The sequence below is a fragment of the Cheilinus undulatus genome, linkage group 4 (genome assembly GCF_018320785.1).
Source record: "Cheilinus undulatus linkage group 4, ASM1832078v1, whole genome shotgun sequence".
Taxonomy (NCBI): domain Eukaryota; kingdom Metazoa; phylum Chordata; class Actinopteri; order Labriformes; family Labridae; genus Cheilinus; species Cheilinus undulatus.
Window position 1 is genome coordinate 47,713,844 of NC_054868.1, and position 19,376 is coordinate 47,733,219.

General features: G+C 39.1%; 1 protein-coding gene across 1 annotated transcript; it reads right to left on the bottom strand.

The window, feature by feature from the left end:
• Positions 1-1,871: 1,871 nt before the first annotated feature.
• txndc11 (thioredoxin domain containing 11) lies at positions 1,872-18,068 on the bottom strand. The gene is made up of 13 exons (XM_041786326.1): positions 17,763-18,068; positions 14,335-14,431; positions 14,069-14,188; positions 13,607-13,704; positions 12,475-12,604; positions 12,272-12,365; positions 11,582-11,694; positions 11,258-11,461; positions 9,644-10,352; positions 6,916-7,103; positions 6,489-6,601; positions 5,547-5,627; positions 1,872-3,378 (listed from the first exon to the last, which is right to left on the bottom strand). The coding sequence occupies exons 1-13, from the start codon at positions 17,885-17,887 to the stop codon at positions 2,850-2,852; spliced, it is 2,601 nt and encodes an 866-aa protein (XP_041642260.1). The 5' UTR covers positions 17,888-18,068; the 3' UTR covers positions 1,872-2,849.
• Between the last annotated feature and the right edge of the window lie 1,308 nt (positions 18,069-19,376).

Sequence of the window (19,376 nt, forward strand, 5' to 3'; positions counted from 1 at the left end):
TTGGACATGGTTTGGTTTTATATTTAGTCATAAGTTATAAATTTGGAGACTTTACTTAAGTTACTTAAGAAGAGACAACTTCTTAAACTTTTCTGCACAGGTCATGACCTATGAAGAAATGTAATTTAATGTGGATTAATATGACCATGTGGAAACTTTTTTATCATCCCCTTATCAAAAGGAACAATGACTTTGTTTGTTCTGCAGTTTTAGTGTTAATAATGAGCAAATCAGATATTTGAATTGATCTGGTTAGTTATTAAAAATCATATAAACATCTCCATGTCCAAATGCCTGGCAATGCATGAAACTAAAGCTAAATACGCCTTTATTCAGCTGAAATGAACAGCACATGCTCCCTCTGCTCCAAATTAGATCTGCTGTTTAATTCTGCTGAACACAGCTGACCATTATCAGTCTGTAAGTTCTCACAGGGAGAGAGCAGAGCCTCAGTAGTTGTTATTGTCTTAAACCACAAGGAGAGATTCAATCTATCAGTGTAGTGTATGAGGATCAAATTGATTCAAAATCTAATCAGTTCACCATCAAGGCCAAGTGTAGCTTTGTGCCAAATTTGACAATAATCCTTTCCAGTATTCTTGAAATATTGAGCTCACAAGATCAGAGGTCACAGTCACCAAAATCTAACCAATTCATCCATGAGCTATAGTCAAAACCGGAAGAAAATCCCTTAAAGACCCTGTAAAGTGAAAATAAATCTGCATTTAGGTTTGTTGCATAACAGGTCACTGCGTAGGGCCCTATGAATTCCATTTTGATTTTTTTTAATTCTGTTTTTTAAATTTTCCACTAATCTTACCATCATAAAGAGTGTCCTGTTTATGTCAATGAATCAAATGTTCCCGAATTAAATGGAAATAACATTAAGTTTATTGAAAAAGGACACAGGTTGCCCAGGAGCCGTTGTTTGGAAAATCTTGATAAAAAATAATTATAACCAGTGTAACTGTCAGATATTTCCAACATTTTCAGACACATCCACGTGTATAATCACATCCTAACTGATGTTTATAATGTCAATGAAGAAATCCTTCTCCTTCTCAAACAGTGATAGTGAGTTAATAAGAAAGTAACACTAAAGTTAAATGGTTAAAAGTAAACTTGTTACCTTATCTTTTCTTTACTCTCAGTCTGTAACAGTCCATGCAGTTTGATGCTGCATTGTGTTTTTACTCCTGACTGTAGCGCTTCTCTCCTCATCTCTCTCCATACATTGCTGCCTGTCCTTCTGCCTCATATCAGACCAGTTTGTTAATGCAGACATGTATCGTCTAGTTAAGCAACCAAAGGGAACTACAGTATCTAGCTCAGAATGAGCTGTTTCTGTGGCTTTAAATGTTAAGGGGCTGTCTGACTCCGCCCCTCTGAGTAATATGCATGTGGCTCTCAGGAGAGGAGGGTGGGACTTTCTTCCAAGCCGGGAGGGCCAACCGAACCTGGGGGTGGGGTTAACTCCCCACATGACATCATGAAGGGAAAATCTGAAAACGGCTTGTTTCAGCACATTTACTGAAAGGTGGAGAAAGAGAGGGGGAGGGAATGGATTTTTCAGATTCTTGGGGGGATTGTGGACAGGCCAGGGGCACATATTTTTGTCAGAAAAGCCTGAAAAAGTGTACTTTCCATAATATGTATACCTTTAAGGAAAAGTGGTGGACTTTTATACGTCAACCCACCACTGAAATTTTCCTGTCAGGTGTAAACCTTTTGGAGTCATTCAACTGCCAGGCTCTAGTTCTAGTTTACTTTATGAAATAACTTAAAAGAAATGTTTACATTTGACACCATCCCTCATAATTTCTCCGATTAATCAGACTTTCACACAGGAGACCAACAGGATGAAAGATTTTTTAATCAGTAAAAACAGGTGCAATATTTCACATGTAAACAATTGCAGCATCTCAATCTTAATACCTGAATAGTTACAAAAACAACATTTTAGTGACTCAATGATTCCTGTAAAAATAGATAACAAAACAACTATATCCCCTTCAAACACAAAAGAAAAATCTTGCAAATGATTTCAAGTGCTCCTTGGCTCGCCTGCAGATCAGTGAGCAGGCGATCAGCTTCAGTATCAGGTAAGTCTCAGCTTCATTAGTAGCCCTCGCTCTCTCTCTTTACTCCTGCAGCCAAACTCTACATCACAAGCCTGTAGTTAAGCACGTCATTTTCTCATTTAAGTCTTCCTGCTTGCTTTTTATTGCATACTTTAGCTTCTTAAATAGTGACATTTATATCTACCTCAGTGGCAGAAAGAACGACATCTATCCTGATCCAAAGCGAATAAGGACTCATAAATTGCTTAATTTTTGTATTCTTTCCCTGATAATTCGGCATATTGTACATTTTAGCTGCAAACAGGTGATTACTATTTTGATTATTCAGCTTTTATATGTCTATCTTAATCACAGGTGGAGTAAAGAGTTTGGCTGCAGGGTCTCTGATTAAGTCTTTCCCATTTAACAGAAATGACTTTTTGCAAGCACAGCATCAGTAATGAGTAGTTAAACTTGGACAGTTGGCACTTAATTTTCATACTAGTGTGTTCCCGAGTCCACTGTAATCACAGCACTTTAGAGTATTTGGATCTTCCTCTCTACTCTACCACTTTTAATGTTTCTTTACTCGTGTTCTGACTTAGCAGCAGTCTTAGTTGTTCTTCTGACGGATCAAAACCGTAATTTCTTCCTCATTTTCATGGCGAGGCCTACGAATCTACCTCCTCTTTGTCTCGTTGCAAGTCTAACACAGCTTTTTCCCTCATAAATGTCACTCTCTGGCTTTCTTTCTCGTCATCATGCTCAGGATTCCCTGCATGTTTAATGTCACGAGGCCATATGGCTGCTTTTCTGTTCTGCCTCTCTTCTCTCCACCTCCGCCTGCTCTTTAGCCTCCGTCCTGTCCTTCAGCACCCTCAGCAGGACCCTGAGCAGAGTGTTCTCATTCAGCAGGCTCTCAGAGGTTTCTACCAGCTCCTGCAGACGTCTCACTGCCTCCCCGAGCTGCCGGCTCTTCTCCCGGTGCTGCTCCTCCAGGCTCTCCCTCTCTCGCTGCAGCTCTGCGTTCTGCGCCTCTAAGCTGTGAACATCAAATGTGAGTCGGCGGTTCTCTCGCCACAGCTGCGCCAGCTGCTGAGAGAGACGCTCGCGGGCGTGGAGAAGTGTTTGAACCTCGTGCTGGAGAGCCAGGAACTCTGCTCGGAGGACCGTGTTTGCTCCTGGACCGTCTGTGTTTTCAGAAGCTGCCACAGGTTTGTCGGCGTACTGCACAGAGCCAGAGTGCTGCAGCAGGAAGTGCAGGAGGTTTGGTAGCGTGATGGGAAGGTCATCAGGAAACTTCACGCTAGACTGTTTCCTTTACAAGAAACAAAAACACAAATACAAGAGTGAAAACAAATCTTTGAATAAATGTAAAAATATTATAGGTAAAGGGCTTTATTTATATACATCCTTAAAGAGGATTTAATATGCTCTTTTTCACTTTTTGTCAGTCTGAGCCACCTATAGAGAAGTTTTGCATGATCTGCAGCACTAAAACTCCTTATTAATCTCAAACTGGTCACCTTTAGAGCTCTTCTTTCCACCCACCCCTATTATCTGTATTTCTTGATCTGACTTTTTTTTTTTCCCCATCAAATTTTTCTCGCTGAAGTGTTAGAAAACAGTAAAAATGCATTTTACAATCTCCTCATGTCAGGACAGATATTTTGAGTTTTTTGCTTTCTATCCAGAATTCCAACACTTTTGGAATTAATTCTTTTGGAAAAGAAAAAAAACTAACCCTTTTGTATTTAAAAACTAAATATTGAGAATGTTTTTTACAAGATTACATCCAAATTAAATATTTTCATGCCTCTATGCCAGTGACAGCTGAGGCTGAAGACGATTGGTTTTGGGGTTGCCCATCTTTACAGGTGCATCTAAAAAAAATAAGAATATCACATTAAAGTTCATTTTTTCCTGATTTACTTCAGAAAGTTAAAATTAAATTTTTCTAGATTTATCTCACACAAAGTGAAATATTTCAAGACTTTTTGTTCTAAAAAAACTTGATGATTACAGCTAACAGATCACTAAAAACTCAAAAAATAAGAGTACAATGTGGAAAAGTCCAATTTGCACTGATTCCTGAGCCTTCTTTCTCTCACTGGTTCAGTACACATAACCACAATCATGGGGAAGAGTGCTGACTTGACAAATGTCCAGAAGACTATCATCACCATCCTCCACAAGGAAGGTAAGCCACAGAAGGCCACTGCTTCTGGGCAGGCTGTTCTCAGAGGCTGTAACAAAGCATATTTATAGAAAGTTGACTGGAAGAGAAAAGTCTGATACCAAAAGGAGCTCAAGCAACAGGGATGAGCTCAGCCTTCAGAGGGTTGTCAAACTAAGCAGCTTCAAACACTTAGGGGAGCTTCACAAGGAGTAGACTGAGACTAGAATCAGTGGATCAAGAGCCACCACAGACAGTGATGGCTGGGGTGTCATGCCATCTGCTGCTGTTGGTCTACTGTTCATTATCAAATCCAGAGTCAACACTATCAGCCATCTACCAGGAGATTTTAGAGACCTCCTTTCTTCCTTCTGCTGAGAAGCTTTATGGAGATACGCATTTCCTGTTCCAGCAGGACTTGGCACCTGCCCACAAGGAAGCCAAAACTACCAGAAACTGGTTTACTGACCATGGTGTTACTGTGTTTGATTGGCCAGCCAACTGGTCTGACCTGAACCCCATAGAGATTGTGGAAGATGAGAAACACCAGCTTCAACAATACAGACAAGCTGAAGGCTGCTTTCAGAGCAACCTGGACTTCATAACACTCCAGCAGTACCACGGACTGATTAGCTCCATGCCAAATGGCATTGATGCAGTAATTTGTGTAAAAGGAGCTCCAACCAATTACTGAGTGCACAAATGAGCATAGTTTTAGATGGTCAACATTTCTGTATTATAAATCCCTTTTTTGACTGATGTTTTGTGACATTTTAATATTCTAAGATAGTGGATTTTTTATTTTTGTGAGACTAAATCATCAAGATTAAAACAAAATAAATATTTCACTTTGTATGAGATGAATCTGGTATATATGGAAGTTTCACTTCAAAATTAAATCAAAAGAAAGAAACTTTTTCATGGCATTCTAACTTTTTGAGATTCATCTGTGACATCTCAGGTAGGCTTTGATGGATCTTCCTCAAACTTTTTTACCCTATTTTTACCCTGACTCAAAGATGAGCTGATTGGATTTTGGAGGCCAAAGGTCAAGATCAATGTGCCTCATATATTGCACAATTGTCCACTCAGACTCAAGGATGAACTGACTAGATTTTGACTGTCAAAGGTCAGGGTAACTGAAGAACATTTCTTCTTGACCCAGGACTTTCACTGTCCAGCAACTGGAAACTTCAAAGAGGCATATCAACACCCTGATCCTGATCATTTCAGCTTTTATTTGCTACGCTCATTTGCATATTAAGGTCCTGGTGTTAAAAAAGACACATGAAAATGTGCATCTGTGTTACCTGTACTTGGGAAAGAGGAGGATGGAGGGGACGTGATCCACCATGTACTCCCATGGAAGGTCATTACGTGCAACGTTCACCCTGTGAACACAAAATGTGGGTATGCATCTTTTTATTTTCATGAAAAGGGATAGAATAAAGAATTGATGTTGGATTTTTAAAGAAGTAGTGAACACTTAAAGATTTTTTTCTGCTGAACACTGAGGTATCTGACTGAGTTATGGTAAAACACATCAATGCTGGGGTTATTTCTGACATTTGCACCAAACTGATAAAAATCTGGATTTTACATCTTTTAATTAGAGCAAACAGACATCTGCTTTGAAAAATCTTTTCTGAAAAGGCGGGGCTTATGTGACAGAAGAATCCTACCATCAGTAGGTTTCTACGTCAAAGACTTTATATAAACGGTAGAACGTTACTGCCTCTAACTGACTTTACCATTCAAAGACCACTCCCATCCTCTCCTGCACTGCTTCTACTCTGACAGCTCCAGCTTTAGTAATGCTGGTGCTGGAGCCAACGGCCCAAACAGGTAGACCACTACGGTCCTCCACCACACTACAGCCTGCTTCAGGGGACTCTGGAGGGGAAAAATCCTCCACCTCTAAAGATCGCTCAGAGGCAGTAGTGCTGCGGGACTCTGTGTCACTTTCTGGCAAGGGGAGTCACTGTCACTCCCACTTCATCTGGAAAACCCTGTCCTTTAAAAAAAAAGATGTCCTTTTCCCCTCCCTCCTCTCAGTACCAAACTGATCACCTTCTGTGCATTTTTTGAAATTTTGAAGTGGGAGGAGTTAGCTTTGAGCTGGGGGTTCACTTACACTTTAATGAAAGGTAACAATTTGCTGAAATAAAACTGTATTTCAACATTGCTTGTTATAAAATGACCCAATGCTGCCTCTGTTAAACAAGATGAAAAACAGCATATGCTGGTTGTACCTGGCCACAGTGATGCTGCTGTTTCCCTGTAATAATCTGGCCAGCTGAATGATGATGTGGTTGAGAACGGAGCAGAATCCACACCACTGAGTGTAGTAGAACAACAGCACATCCTGCAGGGAAAAAGGAATTAAATTATTTTTCATATCTTGCACATTAACCAACTGTATTCTAACATCCCTGCTTTCTTCGTCCCTCGTAACTGCTCCTAAAATTCTCCTGATTTGCTTATTCATAAATTTGTTTGTTTTTCCTACAGCAGGATGTTTTCTTTGATGGACCTGAGGGTGGGGAGGTCTCAGGAAGCTCAAACAACTCCATCTTCATTAAAAGCAGTTGAGATTACTTTGTTATATGTGGAGCCTTAAATACTTCTATTTAAAGAGAAGAGTGGATAAAGAGAGCATGAGAAGTGCATTTCCATCACCTTCTGGAGGTCCATGACAGAGGGCAGGAAGGAGGACGTGGTCAGTTCTGTAATGAGGAGAGGTCTGGATGATTGCTGCTGGTGTTGGTCTGGATGACGGGTTTCCCCCTCCTCTTTCCTGCCGTCTTCACCCACCAAATGTCTCTGCAGAAGGCTGTAGGGAGCACTGAAGTTCCTGATGAAGGCCTCTTTAACATGACAAACACAACAAACACATGATCTGCTGTTAGGATCACATGACTAAATCCTTAACCCACTGCAAAAGAATGTCTTCACAGGGCTGGGTAGTACTATGGACCAAAAATTATACTATGAACTTAATGTATATTTTATGTTTTCTTTAAAGACAAAACAAAAGGTTGTCACACTATCAGATAATAAACTTTGATTTCATTCTAATAAAAAAATCAAAGGAAACCTGTTTGATACCACAGGGACAAGTGGACAAAGTGGACTGGACTGGATAATGAAAAGTCCTTAAAAACTGGACATGTTCACATGTTAGTGTGTGCTAAACAAAATTAAAAGATCATACGGGCCTTCACCTTGGATTTGCAGAGTGTCACTAGCTTAACGCTATAGATTTTATGTTGCTCCCTTTTCGTTTATTTTTCATAAGTAGAAGACTTTTAACAATCAGCACATAAGTAAAAAAAGACCCACTGTTTAGAGACTGCCATGCGGGGGCAGTGTTGTTTTAAATGTCTGTGTTATGATAGTTTTGATGACTCTGAAGTGTTCCCGCTCCAAAACAGAGCAGCGAACAATCCACTGCTGTTTTCAGCAGTCTATTTTCTGAACATCTGCACAGATACAGCATGCAAATGCCTGAGACTGAGCCACATTAGCTAATCTGCTGAAGCGTGCAGTCTGCAAAGCTTCTGTTCTGGTCATGAACTGATTTTTTGCTGAACTTTTACACACAATCATGAAGCTAAACAGCAGGGGTAGCTATGGTGTATACTTTTTTGTCTTTTTAACTTCACACCAAGGATTTTTTCTTTTAGGTTTTATTTTTTGGTGTGTTTGCCTTTGTTTTAGAAATGGGACAGGGGATAGAGTTGGAAACAAGAGGGAGAGAGAGAGAGAGAGAGTGGTTAAAGACATAATGGAAAGGAGCCTCATATGGGCTGTAGGGACCAAACAACAAAGGTATCAGCACCCACCAATTCATTTTTAACATAATAAAATGAATTTATTTTGCAGGGATTCATTTTGGTTGATTAAAAGGAAAATTTATCAGTTTGTAACTAAAATATCTTGCCTTTTTTTACTGCACAAAATGTTCTAAATCAAACAATATCACCACCTTCACATTTGCTTTGGCTTTAAAAACTTTTAATCCTGTTTGTATTACTCCAAATACCTTCTTGAATAAATAAACATGACTTTTAAGTGCTAGCTCTGTTCTTTGTGTTAGGGGTAAGGCAAAACATCAATACAGCAAATACATTATGACTCAGGTGATTCAGTAATCAAATTGCCAAATCTAGATATTCTAATAAAAAAAATCCACAGTTCTCTAAGCAGATATCTTCATGTTTCCTCTCAGGGATGCTTTTAACATGTGAGTAATGTGACTGGAAGTAAACCAGTCAAAAGTAGGGTAGAACAATTTTCAAAATAATCCAATTGCAATTTCTTTTTTTTTTTCAAACTTAAGATTTGATATGAAATTCTATATTTTTAGGTTCCTCATATTATGTACTGTTCAACAAATACAAGCAATAAACCATTCTATATTATAACCAACAAATATAAATTAATTTAAGGATGAACATTTAAAATACTGCAATTTTGCTAATAATGTGAATTTGATATCAAATTTGGTGTTAATTTTTTGTCAATGAATACATGAACAAGGAAAGCAGGATTTTTGCAAACTATTCTAAAAGAAAAAACAACTTGAAATTTTGCATAATGGGTAGACCATGAAATATTTACTGCAAAAAAAGTTTTTAAACTGCTATTTTGTCACATTTCAGGTAAAAGAAATATTGTACTATCTGTGATTTAAAAATTGCTGCTGGCCATATTGTGATTTAATCTAATTTGCGATGAATTGCTAGTCCTAGTCAAAAAAGATGGCGGGTGCATTTTAATTCTGGAGAGTGATGACAAAATTCAAAGGACAAAGCAGAGGTGAAACTGACACGCAGGAGGAATGAGTCACTTCAACCACCTGTACTTTTTCTCCTCCTTGGCTTAAAGACCCAAATAAGAAAAAATAGAATATGAAAAAAAAGCAATATATATCAAGGAAGGAAAACCCCATTACAATGTTAGTTTTTTTCAGTTCTGTTCATCTCTTATTTTTACAGGTTTGGGGGAAATTCCTTGTGGCGTTCTTTAGATATTGTGTTTAGAAGAATTACCCAGATGGACAGATGGACAACCTGCTGATGCTGGTGCTGAGAATAAAAACATGAACAGGCTAATGTTTCACCGGCATTTTGCATGCTTCAGTTAATCAGATATTGTGATGTAGGAATATATGGTCATCTTACAATATCATGCAACAAATTAAATATCATCAAACGGCTGATTCTTGATATCATTATTATTGAGGGTCATATATTGCAGATGCCCACAATTTGTGCCCCTAAATTGTATATTGGACAGCTGAAATTATCTAAAAGACAAAAGCAGGTCAGCTTCTTGACTGATGCTTTGAATTATCACCACTAGGGGGTAGTTCTAATAAAGATTAAACATGCTGTCATCTTACCCAGAGACTCCGTCAGTGTGGCTGCTGGGCTGCGATGGAGAATGTAATGAACCTCATCCTTCAGGTTCACAATAGCTGCGAATGACCCGTCACTGCTGCCTTGGCCTTGCTCACCGGCTTGGTGAAGAAAAGCACTTCTGTTGCGTGCTGCTCCCAGCCTCACGGCCAGAGGCCAGTTCAGAGCAACATCCAGCACGTAAAACCTGAGCGTCCTGTTTGTCTGACACCGGAGCCCTGTGATGCTGTCCCCGTCCTGCAGAGGGACAGAGGATGGAGGGACGGATGCAGAATGAGGCGTGAGGGGAACTCTTTGCACATCTGGCTCCTCTTTGGCTTGTGATTCATTGTTGAGTTGAGGTTCTACTGTTCTGCAGCAGGCACTGTATCGACTAAACGGGCTGTAGCTGTCCAAAAAGTTGCTACAAGGCAGGGGGGTTTGAACGGAAATGGGGGCAGGTAGTTGGTGCAGGCAGCAATGTCTGAGATAAGGCTGCAACAAATCTCCTTCCTGAGCCAGCGAGGGGAACGAGCAGCGAGCGGAGGGGCCGCTCAGGCCCAGCTGCGACAGACTGAGGCACACTTCACACACATTGCTGCTGGACGCCGAGAGGAGGACCGACTGGCAGCACAGCGAATGGGAGGTGAAACTTTTGTCCAGGCTGGAGTGGTCACTGTCACAAGAATGATAGCGCACAGCGATGTCTGCAACCTGCAAGATAAATGGAAACGAGGAACTGATTATTTTTATAATCATTTTTTTTTACTGAAACATAAAGACTTGTCCAAACTCTTTTTAGCCGATACCATTATTAATATTTCAATACCTAGACCCAGGGCATCTCCTGTGCCACAATTTATGTGGGTCAGGGTACCAAGGTATAATTTATTTTGAAAGGGCATTTGACCGTATGGAAATCAAGGAAATGTCCAGCTTCACTCGCTTTTCATTTCTGGACAGAAATTTTAAAAAATAATAATGGCTGGCATTTTTACTGTATTGATTTTTGTATTAAAACAGTAAAACAAGGACACGAGCTCTGAAAAATGGTTTAATCTTGTGTAATGTCTTTTCATTTTGTTATTTTACAATAAGGCAGAATAGGAGCGAAAGGGGGCGGTAACCTGAAGAAGAAAACGTAACTTTTCAAAATAAAAGCCAGAGTAAGAGAGAAGAGTTTCTTTTTTTCTTTCAGTTGTGGTATGATGTAGAAATTTCATTTTAATCTAAACTGTAACAGTATGAATATTATTATCACTGTTGTCACAAATGTCTTCTACTATGCCAACATGACAAAAACAAAAGGCAACATCTGCTGATGATTTAAAAGGTGCTCTCTTTAACTGGATTTCATCTTTTGAAACCAGATAATTAAAAATGTTCTCTTTAACTTAGATTAAACATTTATATGTTACTGTTATTGTTCAGTCTTTACCAGTATCAGTATCTGAAGTTTAAAATTCTGGTATAATAACAACCCTATGCTCTATAGTTAAGAGTATAAAACTGAACCCAGAGAACAGAAGTATCAGAGGACTCATCTAAAGATACTTTATCAAGATGTCACTGTCTGCTGTTCAAATGAAACTCTGCAGCCATCTTTGAAGAGGACTCACCTCCTGTAGGATTGAACTTGGCTGTAAGGCGAGAGGATTGTGCGGCAGGAACAGCAGCAGTGCCGGACCTTTAGTCAGCTCCTGCTCCAGGAGGCGGGACTTTGTTCCTGGAGGCTGCAGCCAGTGGAGGACGGTCTCGTGGTGTTCGAACACCCAGCTACAGATGGCCTCTGATGTGAAGTTACGTTCCCTTCGAGGGAAAATCTGGTAAAAGAAAACAAACAGCACAATGACAGGACAAATCCTCAATATACATCTCGAAATATTTCAAAAAGCAGTCAATCAAAAAGCAGGTGTGTATTATGACTTAATGATTTGCCTTACCAGAGAGGAGTTTAATCTTCTGTAAAGATAAACTGTTTCATCTTCTCTGAGGGAGATGGCCTCAGCCACTTGCTTGTTGGTCACAACCCCAAAACGTATAGCACCACGGAAATCTGCACCACAAAGAGATTCAGAGATGATGGCTGAAAATTTATGCCCTTTCTGCTTGAACTTAAGATGTATTTAAAGATGTTTACAACAGGCAAACACAACTGCACAAACTCCATAGACATGAGCCAAGTTTCAACCAATGCAGTACCAAGGATGCTCCAGAGTTCTGCATAAGTTGTTTACCTAACAGCTAATTAATTTAAGACACATTTTATTGGTCAAAATACAGCTGCTGGACAAACTCTGATTTGTTTACATATATAAACTTGAAAGAAAGCATCTCAATTTGAGGTCAGACTACATGTTTTCAGCATGATTATAGTCTGATCTGACAGTTGTTGGGTTCTGGGACCCGTAGGCCCCAAAAATCAATTATTAATGCAGAAATGAGAAAGAAAACCGCCACATCAGAGTAAGTACCCAGCAACATGGTTGAATAAATCATTGGTGTCAGTACTTTCCCTGATTTTAAGAATCGGTATTTCTATACAAAGTAGTTTGTTGTTATAAAAGCCATCTCAGTACTAAATTGAACTTATTTTTATTAATTAATGGAAAAGCTTCATAATCATGTCTTACCCCTTTTAAGAGCCTGCAGGGCAGAGGACAGATATGTGATGTATCCTGGAGGCTGGGGAGAGGAGTTAAACTGGAAAAAACCCACCACACGAGACTACAGAAAAAAAAAGAGATGTTCATAAAATATCATCAGAAAATAATGTCTAATTTATATGTGAAAGCACAGCTGTCACTCCATGAGTCAGCCTGTGAAACAACAATACCTCATGGTAGGAGAGGAACTCCTCAAGCGTGGCTCTAGACGGGAGGTAAGTCAGCGGTGTGATGACTCTGAGGATGAAATTTTCCACATATGGAGCCACGAATGGACCCTTATATTCTATAGGACCAAACCTGCAGCACAAAAACACATAGAAAACATTCATAGAGGATGCATTACATGATCTCCCAATCAACTGTGCCAGCTTAGATAAAGTTTATCTTGATCAAAGTTGGCTTTAGCCAGGTGTACGCTGTGCAATTTCAAGCTGACTCTATAAGAGTTGTAGTGTGATGTCAACTAACACTGTGAAACAGAGTCACAACTTATGTGCTGTCTGATGACTGTGCACAGCCTGAGTGCTCACATGGCACAAGTGAAATTACGACAGATTGCTATGCTTCCTCTGAAAAGTCTCAGACATGGAGGTTAAGTTTCATTTTCATGCTTCAATTATGGTAGCTACAAACAAATATAAATTGCAATAGCATCAAAAAAGGAGCCACAGATCTGGCCTGATACTAAAAGAGGCAAGAAGTGTCTGCACAAGTCATCTTCAAGCTTGTTCATATCAGATCCAGCACCCACTCAGGGTTGTGCATGTTTAACTCCCAAGCCTAAGCCATTTGCACACAGGTTTAGCCTCAGGATCAACCATCAACTCCATAATGACAAATTGGGACCCAAATTCTCTCACCCAAAATCTTCTTTTTAAGTGAAACTAAATTTTTTGATGGGGAAATTTTCTTCAAAATAAAAACAGAACATGACTTTTTGCCAAATATATCTTTTCCTAGCACACATCTGCGACCCACTGGAAATGGACCCACCAGCTGAGAACTAGAGGACTAAAGCCTATGCACATTAGGATGCTATCTACACCCCTAAAGGAATCTTTTTCTTTATGTGGATCACAGAGATTGTTCATTGAACTGAGCTGGCTTATTAGCAGTAAACTGAATCAAGTTGAACTGAAGGAAGTAGTCATCACCCTCAAATGATAGACAACCAGGATACTCATTTAAAATGAGCAGATGAGTTTGATGAAAGTTGCAAGCTTTCTGTCTTATTTTAACACCAGCATCTACTGTTTAAGATTAAAAATATAAATAAAAGACATGGATTCTCCGTCTCACCTTCTATAAAACAGATGGATGATCGGGTACTGGTAGAGGCGGTTCTGCTTCCTGCATTTCCCCAGACTCCACCAGCAGTTAATGGCCACAAACTGCACCTGTGTTTGAGAGTAAAAGAGAGAAAGCAACAGACTGAGACAAACAAATCTGGTTGAAGATCACAGATGAAGCGTGCCATGTTATGATACCTGGTAGTGAGGAGATCAGACTTTATTCTGTTTCATTTCTATTCCAGAACAGCCCCAAAAATCAGTGCCTGACTGACAAAATCTCATCAGCAGTCATTGAAAACATGAACGCTTTCAGATGTGTGTTAATTTTATAACTTAAATAGATTTCTTTAGCCTCACATTTACTTGATATCTCTTCACAGCTGCTGTGTTGTCCATGATTACAAGATAGCATGCAGGTAAAGGTTTCTGTTTGGTACTGAAACATTCCACAGCGCTCAGATATTCATACCTGTTTTGCCAGCTTCTTAGCTACCTGCTGCACTTCCTGCCTGGCAGCCATGGAATGAGCGCACCATGGGGCGTAGAAGAAGATGAGAGACACCTCTGCCACACTCCTGAGACGCTCCACCTGAAGACAAAATGTTAAGGTGTAGTCCAGATTGTGTTGTAAAAAGAATAAGGACATGTTGCCATTATTGTGATTTTTCTCCTAACTAGAAAGAGAAGTTTCTGTTAGTGTGCTAAACATCAGGTGTCTTTGTGCTTGAATCTCACCTGGTCTAGCTGACCCAGGTAAAGATCCACTACCGGGGCCTCGGGAGAGAAGAACCGCACCGGAGGCCGAGCTGCTGCCACCACATTTTTAGCACGGCTGCAGAATGAGAAGATTTCAATGTAAAACACACCTCAAACAAAAAAATCCAGCACCTTCACTCTCATGGGTGGATACAGTCAAGCGGCAGGGTGTGTCCGAGATGATTTGTCTGCAATTTGCCTCAAATTTTAATCTTTCCCCTGGAGGAATCACAGCAGGCAAACTGTTCTGTGCTCAAACAATTTGAAGGTTTAATGATAAGAAATAGAAATGATAAAACAGCAGCAGTGAAAAGTATAGAAAATTACTGATTTGGTGAAATAATTAAAAAATATATTCTTCATTGTTGTTGAGCACACAACTTTATCAGATCCAGCCACTGTAAATATACGTTCACACTGGACTCAGGGGACTTTTCATTATTCTCTCTTGTATTAAATGAGCATACTTTTGTTGTGATTTCATGCCATATCGCAGATCCCTGCTAGTGAAGGCTAATTTCTAAAAGTCAAACCTCTATAATAAAGTCAAATACACAAAGAAATTGACAGTCTCAAATTAACTTCTATATAGTTGTATTTAAAACTATAGAAGCATCTACATTGGTCCACACAACATTTAGCTAAACTATACTTTTGAAGGTGTTAAACATTTTACAGTATGTCAGAGCTGCAGTAAGGCTAGAAAAAACAATGGTTAGGAGGTCTCCCCTGACAAGAACAAAGCAGAAAGTTACCTCATAGCAAAGCAATGCATACTAATGCACTATGAGCCATTTAGAAACGCTTAAAATCACAGTGACCTCCAAGTCAGTGGATAACCTCAATCATGGTGCAAATGCGTCTCACATCAAAAACAACAATCCACCAGAAACATGACCAAAGAGGAGCTCTTTACAGAGTAGAACTAACACTGTTGGATCAACTGTTTCAAATAACTCCAACTAGGGCTGAATGATTTGGGAAAACAATCCAATAGTGATTTTTTTCCCACAATATTGCGATTGCGATTTGATGTGCAATTATTTCTGAAGTTGCCCATCTTATGTAGCTTTCAACAGATACCTTACTGTGCTTATCCTGACTTGTTCTGCAAATCAGATATGAATTTTGTATTGAGAGGAGTGGCCATTTTTACATCATTCTCATATTCAATAAGAAAAATGTACAGAATGGAAGAAATTTTGATTTTTTTCAGACTATTCTAAAAAAAAGATATGTAATGTAAACCATCTCTGCTGCAAAAAAAGGTGTAAACTGGTATTTTACCACAAATTTAAGGTTAAAGAAATATTGCACTTTCTGCGATTTGAAAATTGCAGCAGGCCATATTGCAATTTAATCTAATTTACGATTAATTGCCTAGCGTTAACTTCAACACTGAAGTCCATTTCACTCAGGATAGAGTTAAAATTATGTACCTTTTCCAGCTCTGTTCAGTAGAAGTGAGAGTGAGAGAAAGATTCCACATCACATCCCAAAACAAAACCTGGAGTATTGATGTCTCAGAGTTGATTTTAACTCCCAAAGTGTAATTTTAAAGAGTCAGTTGATCTAAGCACTGCCCAATGCATTTTCAAATCTGGGGGGGGGGGTGAGTGAGCAGTTTGCTCGTTTTAGCAGTTTTAGTTGTGTTTGGATGTTGTTCGTTGTTCCAGTGATCCCTACTAGGTTTCTTTTGAGCATGTTTCTGGTGGATTGTTGTTAGTTTTTGATGTGAGGCACATTTGCACCATGTGTGAGGTTATCTACTGAGTTAGAGTTCAAGCCTGTGACTTCAGGTGCTCCTCAAGGACACATTGTGCATAGTCTTCATCAGTATGCATTGCCTTGCTATGAGGTTGACTTTCTAGTTTGCTCTTGGCAGAGGAGACCCACCTTACCACAGACTTTCCAGAGTCACTGCAGCTCTGTCATATTGTAAAATATTTAACACTTTCAAAGTTGCAGTTTAACCACATGTAGTGTGGACTGATATAGATACTTTTCAAGTGTTAACGATGCAATTTTGCTGTGTAAATTACTTTCTTACAGAGCTGTGGTGTTACCTGAACAACCTGGTTCCCCTAGATCTATTCTCTCATTGTTCTCGCCAGTAAGGAAACAAACATATTTTACTGTGTAGCACTTCGGTGGCTACTTGGCACTTTAAAGAAACTTAAAATTAAATATGTTTCACTTTATCTTGAGTAGATGGATAGACTAGTATTTTAACTTGTACTTCAGTCAATTGTAACTAGAGTAACTGTACATTTACTTGAGTGCAATAGTTATGTGCTTTATCCACCTTTTTATATAACACAAGTCAAATATCATTTGCAGGATAGACCACTTAAAAATGTGGAGGACAAATTGAGAGTATACACAACTCTGTAGGCATCACTAATTATTAACTTTTAAAGCTAATATCTGTCAATAGAAATATTTCAAGCCAAGGATATTTTGCATACCTTGTCTGATTTGCATAAATATGTCAACTTTAGACAAATGTTTCGGACTTTCCCTTTAGTTTTCAAAGGATTGATTTCCCTCCAATGCTCCTGTCTTATGAAAGGCATCAGTGGGTTTTTAAACTTTTGCTCAAGGCAAACCTATGATCTAGTAAAATCTCAAGGCACAACATATTCATATCCATGCAAAGTGACCTCTTTATATGTTCTGCAGTATCTTTAGTTGTTGCATAGTTGTGTTATTCTACAGTTGTACAAATTTCCACAGCACACCTAGACTTGCCTAAAGACTCACCAGTATGCCTCAGCATCCCATTTAAAAACCATTGAAATACATAATTACTGATGTGGTATTGAAAAGAGTAGCACATTGATACAATTGCTTAAGAATAGGTCTTGCTTGTCATAGCTACAAGAATAATTAAAGGCAGTTCAGCAGCTTTTTATCAGGAATAGAGACCAGTAATATAGTTCTAGTCAGTTTAAAGATGAAATGTTTTACCATTACAGGATAAGGGGCAGGATGTATCCGTGGACAGCCGTCTGCTGTTTGTTTTAGGTTTCAGTGTTCACAGCTGTAAGCTTCACAGGTGGGATCACTGAAACGTGAATTTGTGTTGTTTACTACTTAGCTGCTCTGGTTAGACTGCTGTCTAACTGCCTTTAACAAAAACAGACAAAACCTGAACAAAATCCTGGTCCTAGTGTGAGCACAGTCTGCTCAACCGGTTTAAAGTGCGAGTTAATCCTCTTGGCCAACAGTGGCACTTAGAGCTGACCAACATAAAGAAGAGCCTGTCTGGTTTTAGATAATGAGTTTGTTTAAAGTAATAATAGCTAATTTACGATACATTAATGCGACGAGCAGAGTAAGTAATATTAGCCAGCTCATGACAAGCTCTCACTACCAGATTATGGACTATAGCTGTCAGTGTTTACCTGCATGTGAACTTGACGGCCAGTACAAACAGGACGCTGAGCACGATAGCCCCGCAGAGAAGACCCGGTCTCCGGGCCATCAGAAACAGCACCTGCCGGAGAGACCGCCGCACCCGGCGCAGCATTACAGGCTGTCGTTGGCTCTCCGTCCCATTTATACGCCCCGGCGGCTCCTCAGCGCATCCATTTGCCTGACGGGGGCGGGGAAGAAGAGTGGTTCGACACGGGGACGGAGCTAACCTGGATTGGACATCGGTGCTGTTGGTGTGTAAACGCGGTCAGACCAACCTTTCTTCCCCACGTAGACTTTTCACTTCCGCAACAATGACGTAAGGGAGAGTCTGTAAAGTGCTGCTGGCTAGTCATAAAATAACTCCCGGTTTTTACAACACTATCATAGAAACCATAATAAAAGAACACTAAAGGGTTATACTTTTAAGGACTTATGTTGAAAAGCAATTTGACTTATCAAAGTAATGAAAATCATTATTTCAAGCGAATAATGGTGTTTGTGGTTGATTATTCGTTTTTAACCTTATCTTGTTTTTTGATCCGGTCCCTAGGTTGTTATGGCGAAAGCCGTTGCTGCAACAGTTGAACACTGGATGGCGGTCGCGCGAAGAATTCAATTAATAAACTTTATTAGTACCTAGAAAAATGTACAATTTATTTTTAAGTGCCTAATTGGTTTCTCGTTTTAGTTTTACCGTACATTTAATTAGAATATTGTTTCAATTGAATCGATTGGCTTTTATGTTCGATAATAAACTAAAACTACTGTCATTATTTCTAATTTGTAAGCATTTAACAAAAGAACACGTGTAAAGGTCAGAAAAGACAATACGATGCGATACACTTCATTGGCTCCTTGTCTTGCTCTACTCCTTCTAAAAATACATAAACATTAAGAAAAGAAATAAATCAATTTGCCCAAAATGGCAGTTGGCATGGGGTCATTTTGGAACCTGCAGACAATTCCATAAAGAACTGCAAAAGCAAAATTGAGCACAAGAAAGCACAAATAGGCTATTTTAAAATCAAGTCTTTGTATCTTGGCTCCAGTGTCTCTACAGTCATCCTCTACAGCAGTGGTTCTCAACTTTCTGTCCTCAGGGCCCATCAGATCCTTAACATATTCTGACATTTTTTCAACCTTCAGAATTTATTTAACAAAAATGTTAGGCCTTATATGGAGCAAAATGTATGATTGAACGAAAGGGTAAAACGCGCATTATTATCATCTAGGGGTGGAAAAAGTGCTTGACTTCTGTCCTAAGTAAAAGTAAAAAGTATTCACTAAAAATTTACTTTCAGTACTGACTAGATACTAGGGCTGATTTTAGGATTATAACAATTTCTTTAAATTGTAATTATTTTTACTCATATATCAGATGCAACGTGAATGTTGTATTGAAGGGAATACTATTTTTTATGTAAATAAGAACAACATTTGAAAAATAGGAAATGTACAATTTTTGAAGCATATTCCAAAAAAAATAGATGCTTAAATTTTTGCAAGATGTATAGAGCAAGTATATTTTTATTCCTTTTTGTATGACAGACTTTTGTCATACAAGTCAGTTGAGAACCACTGTTCTGAAGTTACACTGTAAT

Excerpts from the sequence above, each read along its gene's own strand:
- txndc11 (XM_041786326.1), bottom strand. The coding sequence starts at position 17,887 with ATGCTGCGCCGGGTGCGGCGGTCTCTCCGGCAGGTGCTGTTTCTGATG. Across the intron at positions 12,366-12,474 it reads AGTTCCTCTCCTACCATGAG|TCTCGTGTGGTGGGTTTTTT; the intron begins GTATTGTTGTTT and ends TTTTTTCTGTAG. Across the intron at positions 11,695-12,271 it reads CCTGCAGGCTCTTAAAAGGG|ATTTCCGTGGTGCTATACGT; the intron begins GTAAGACATGAT and ends TTTGTGGTGCAG.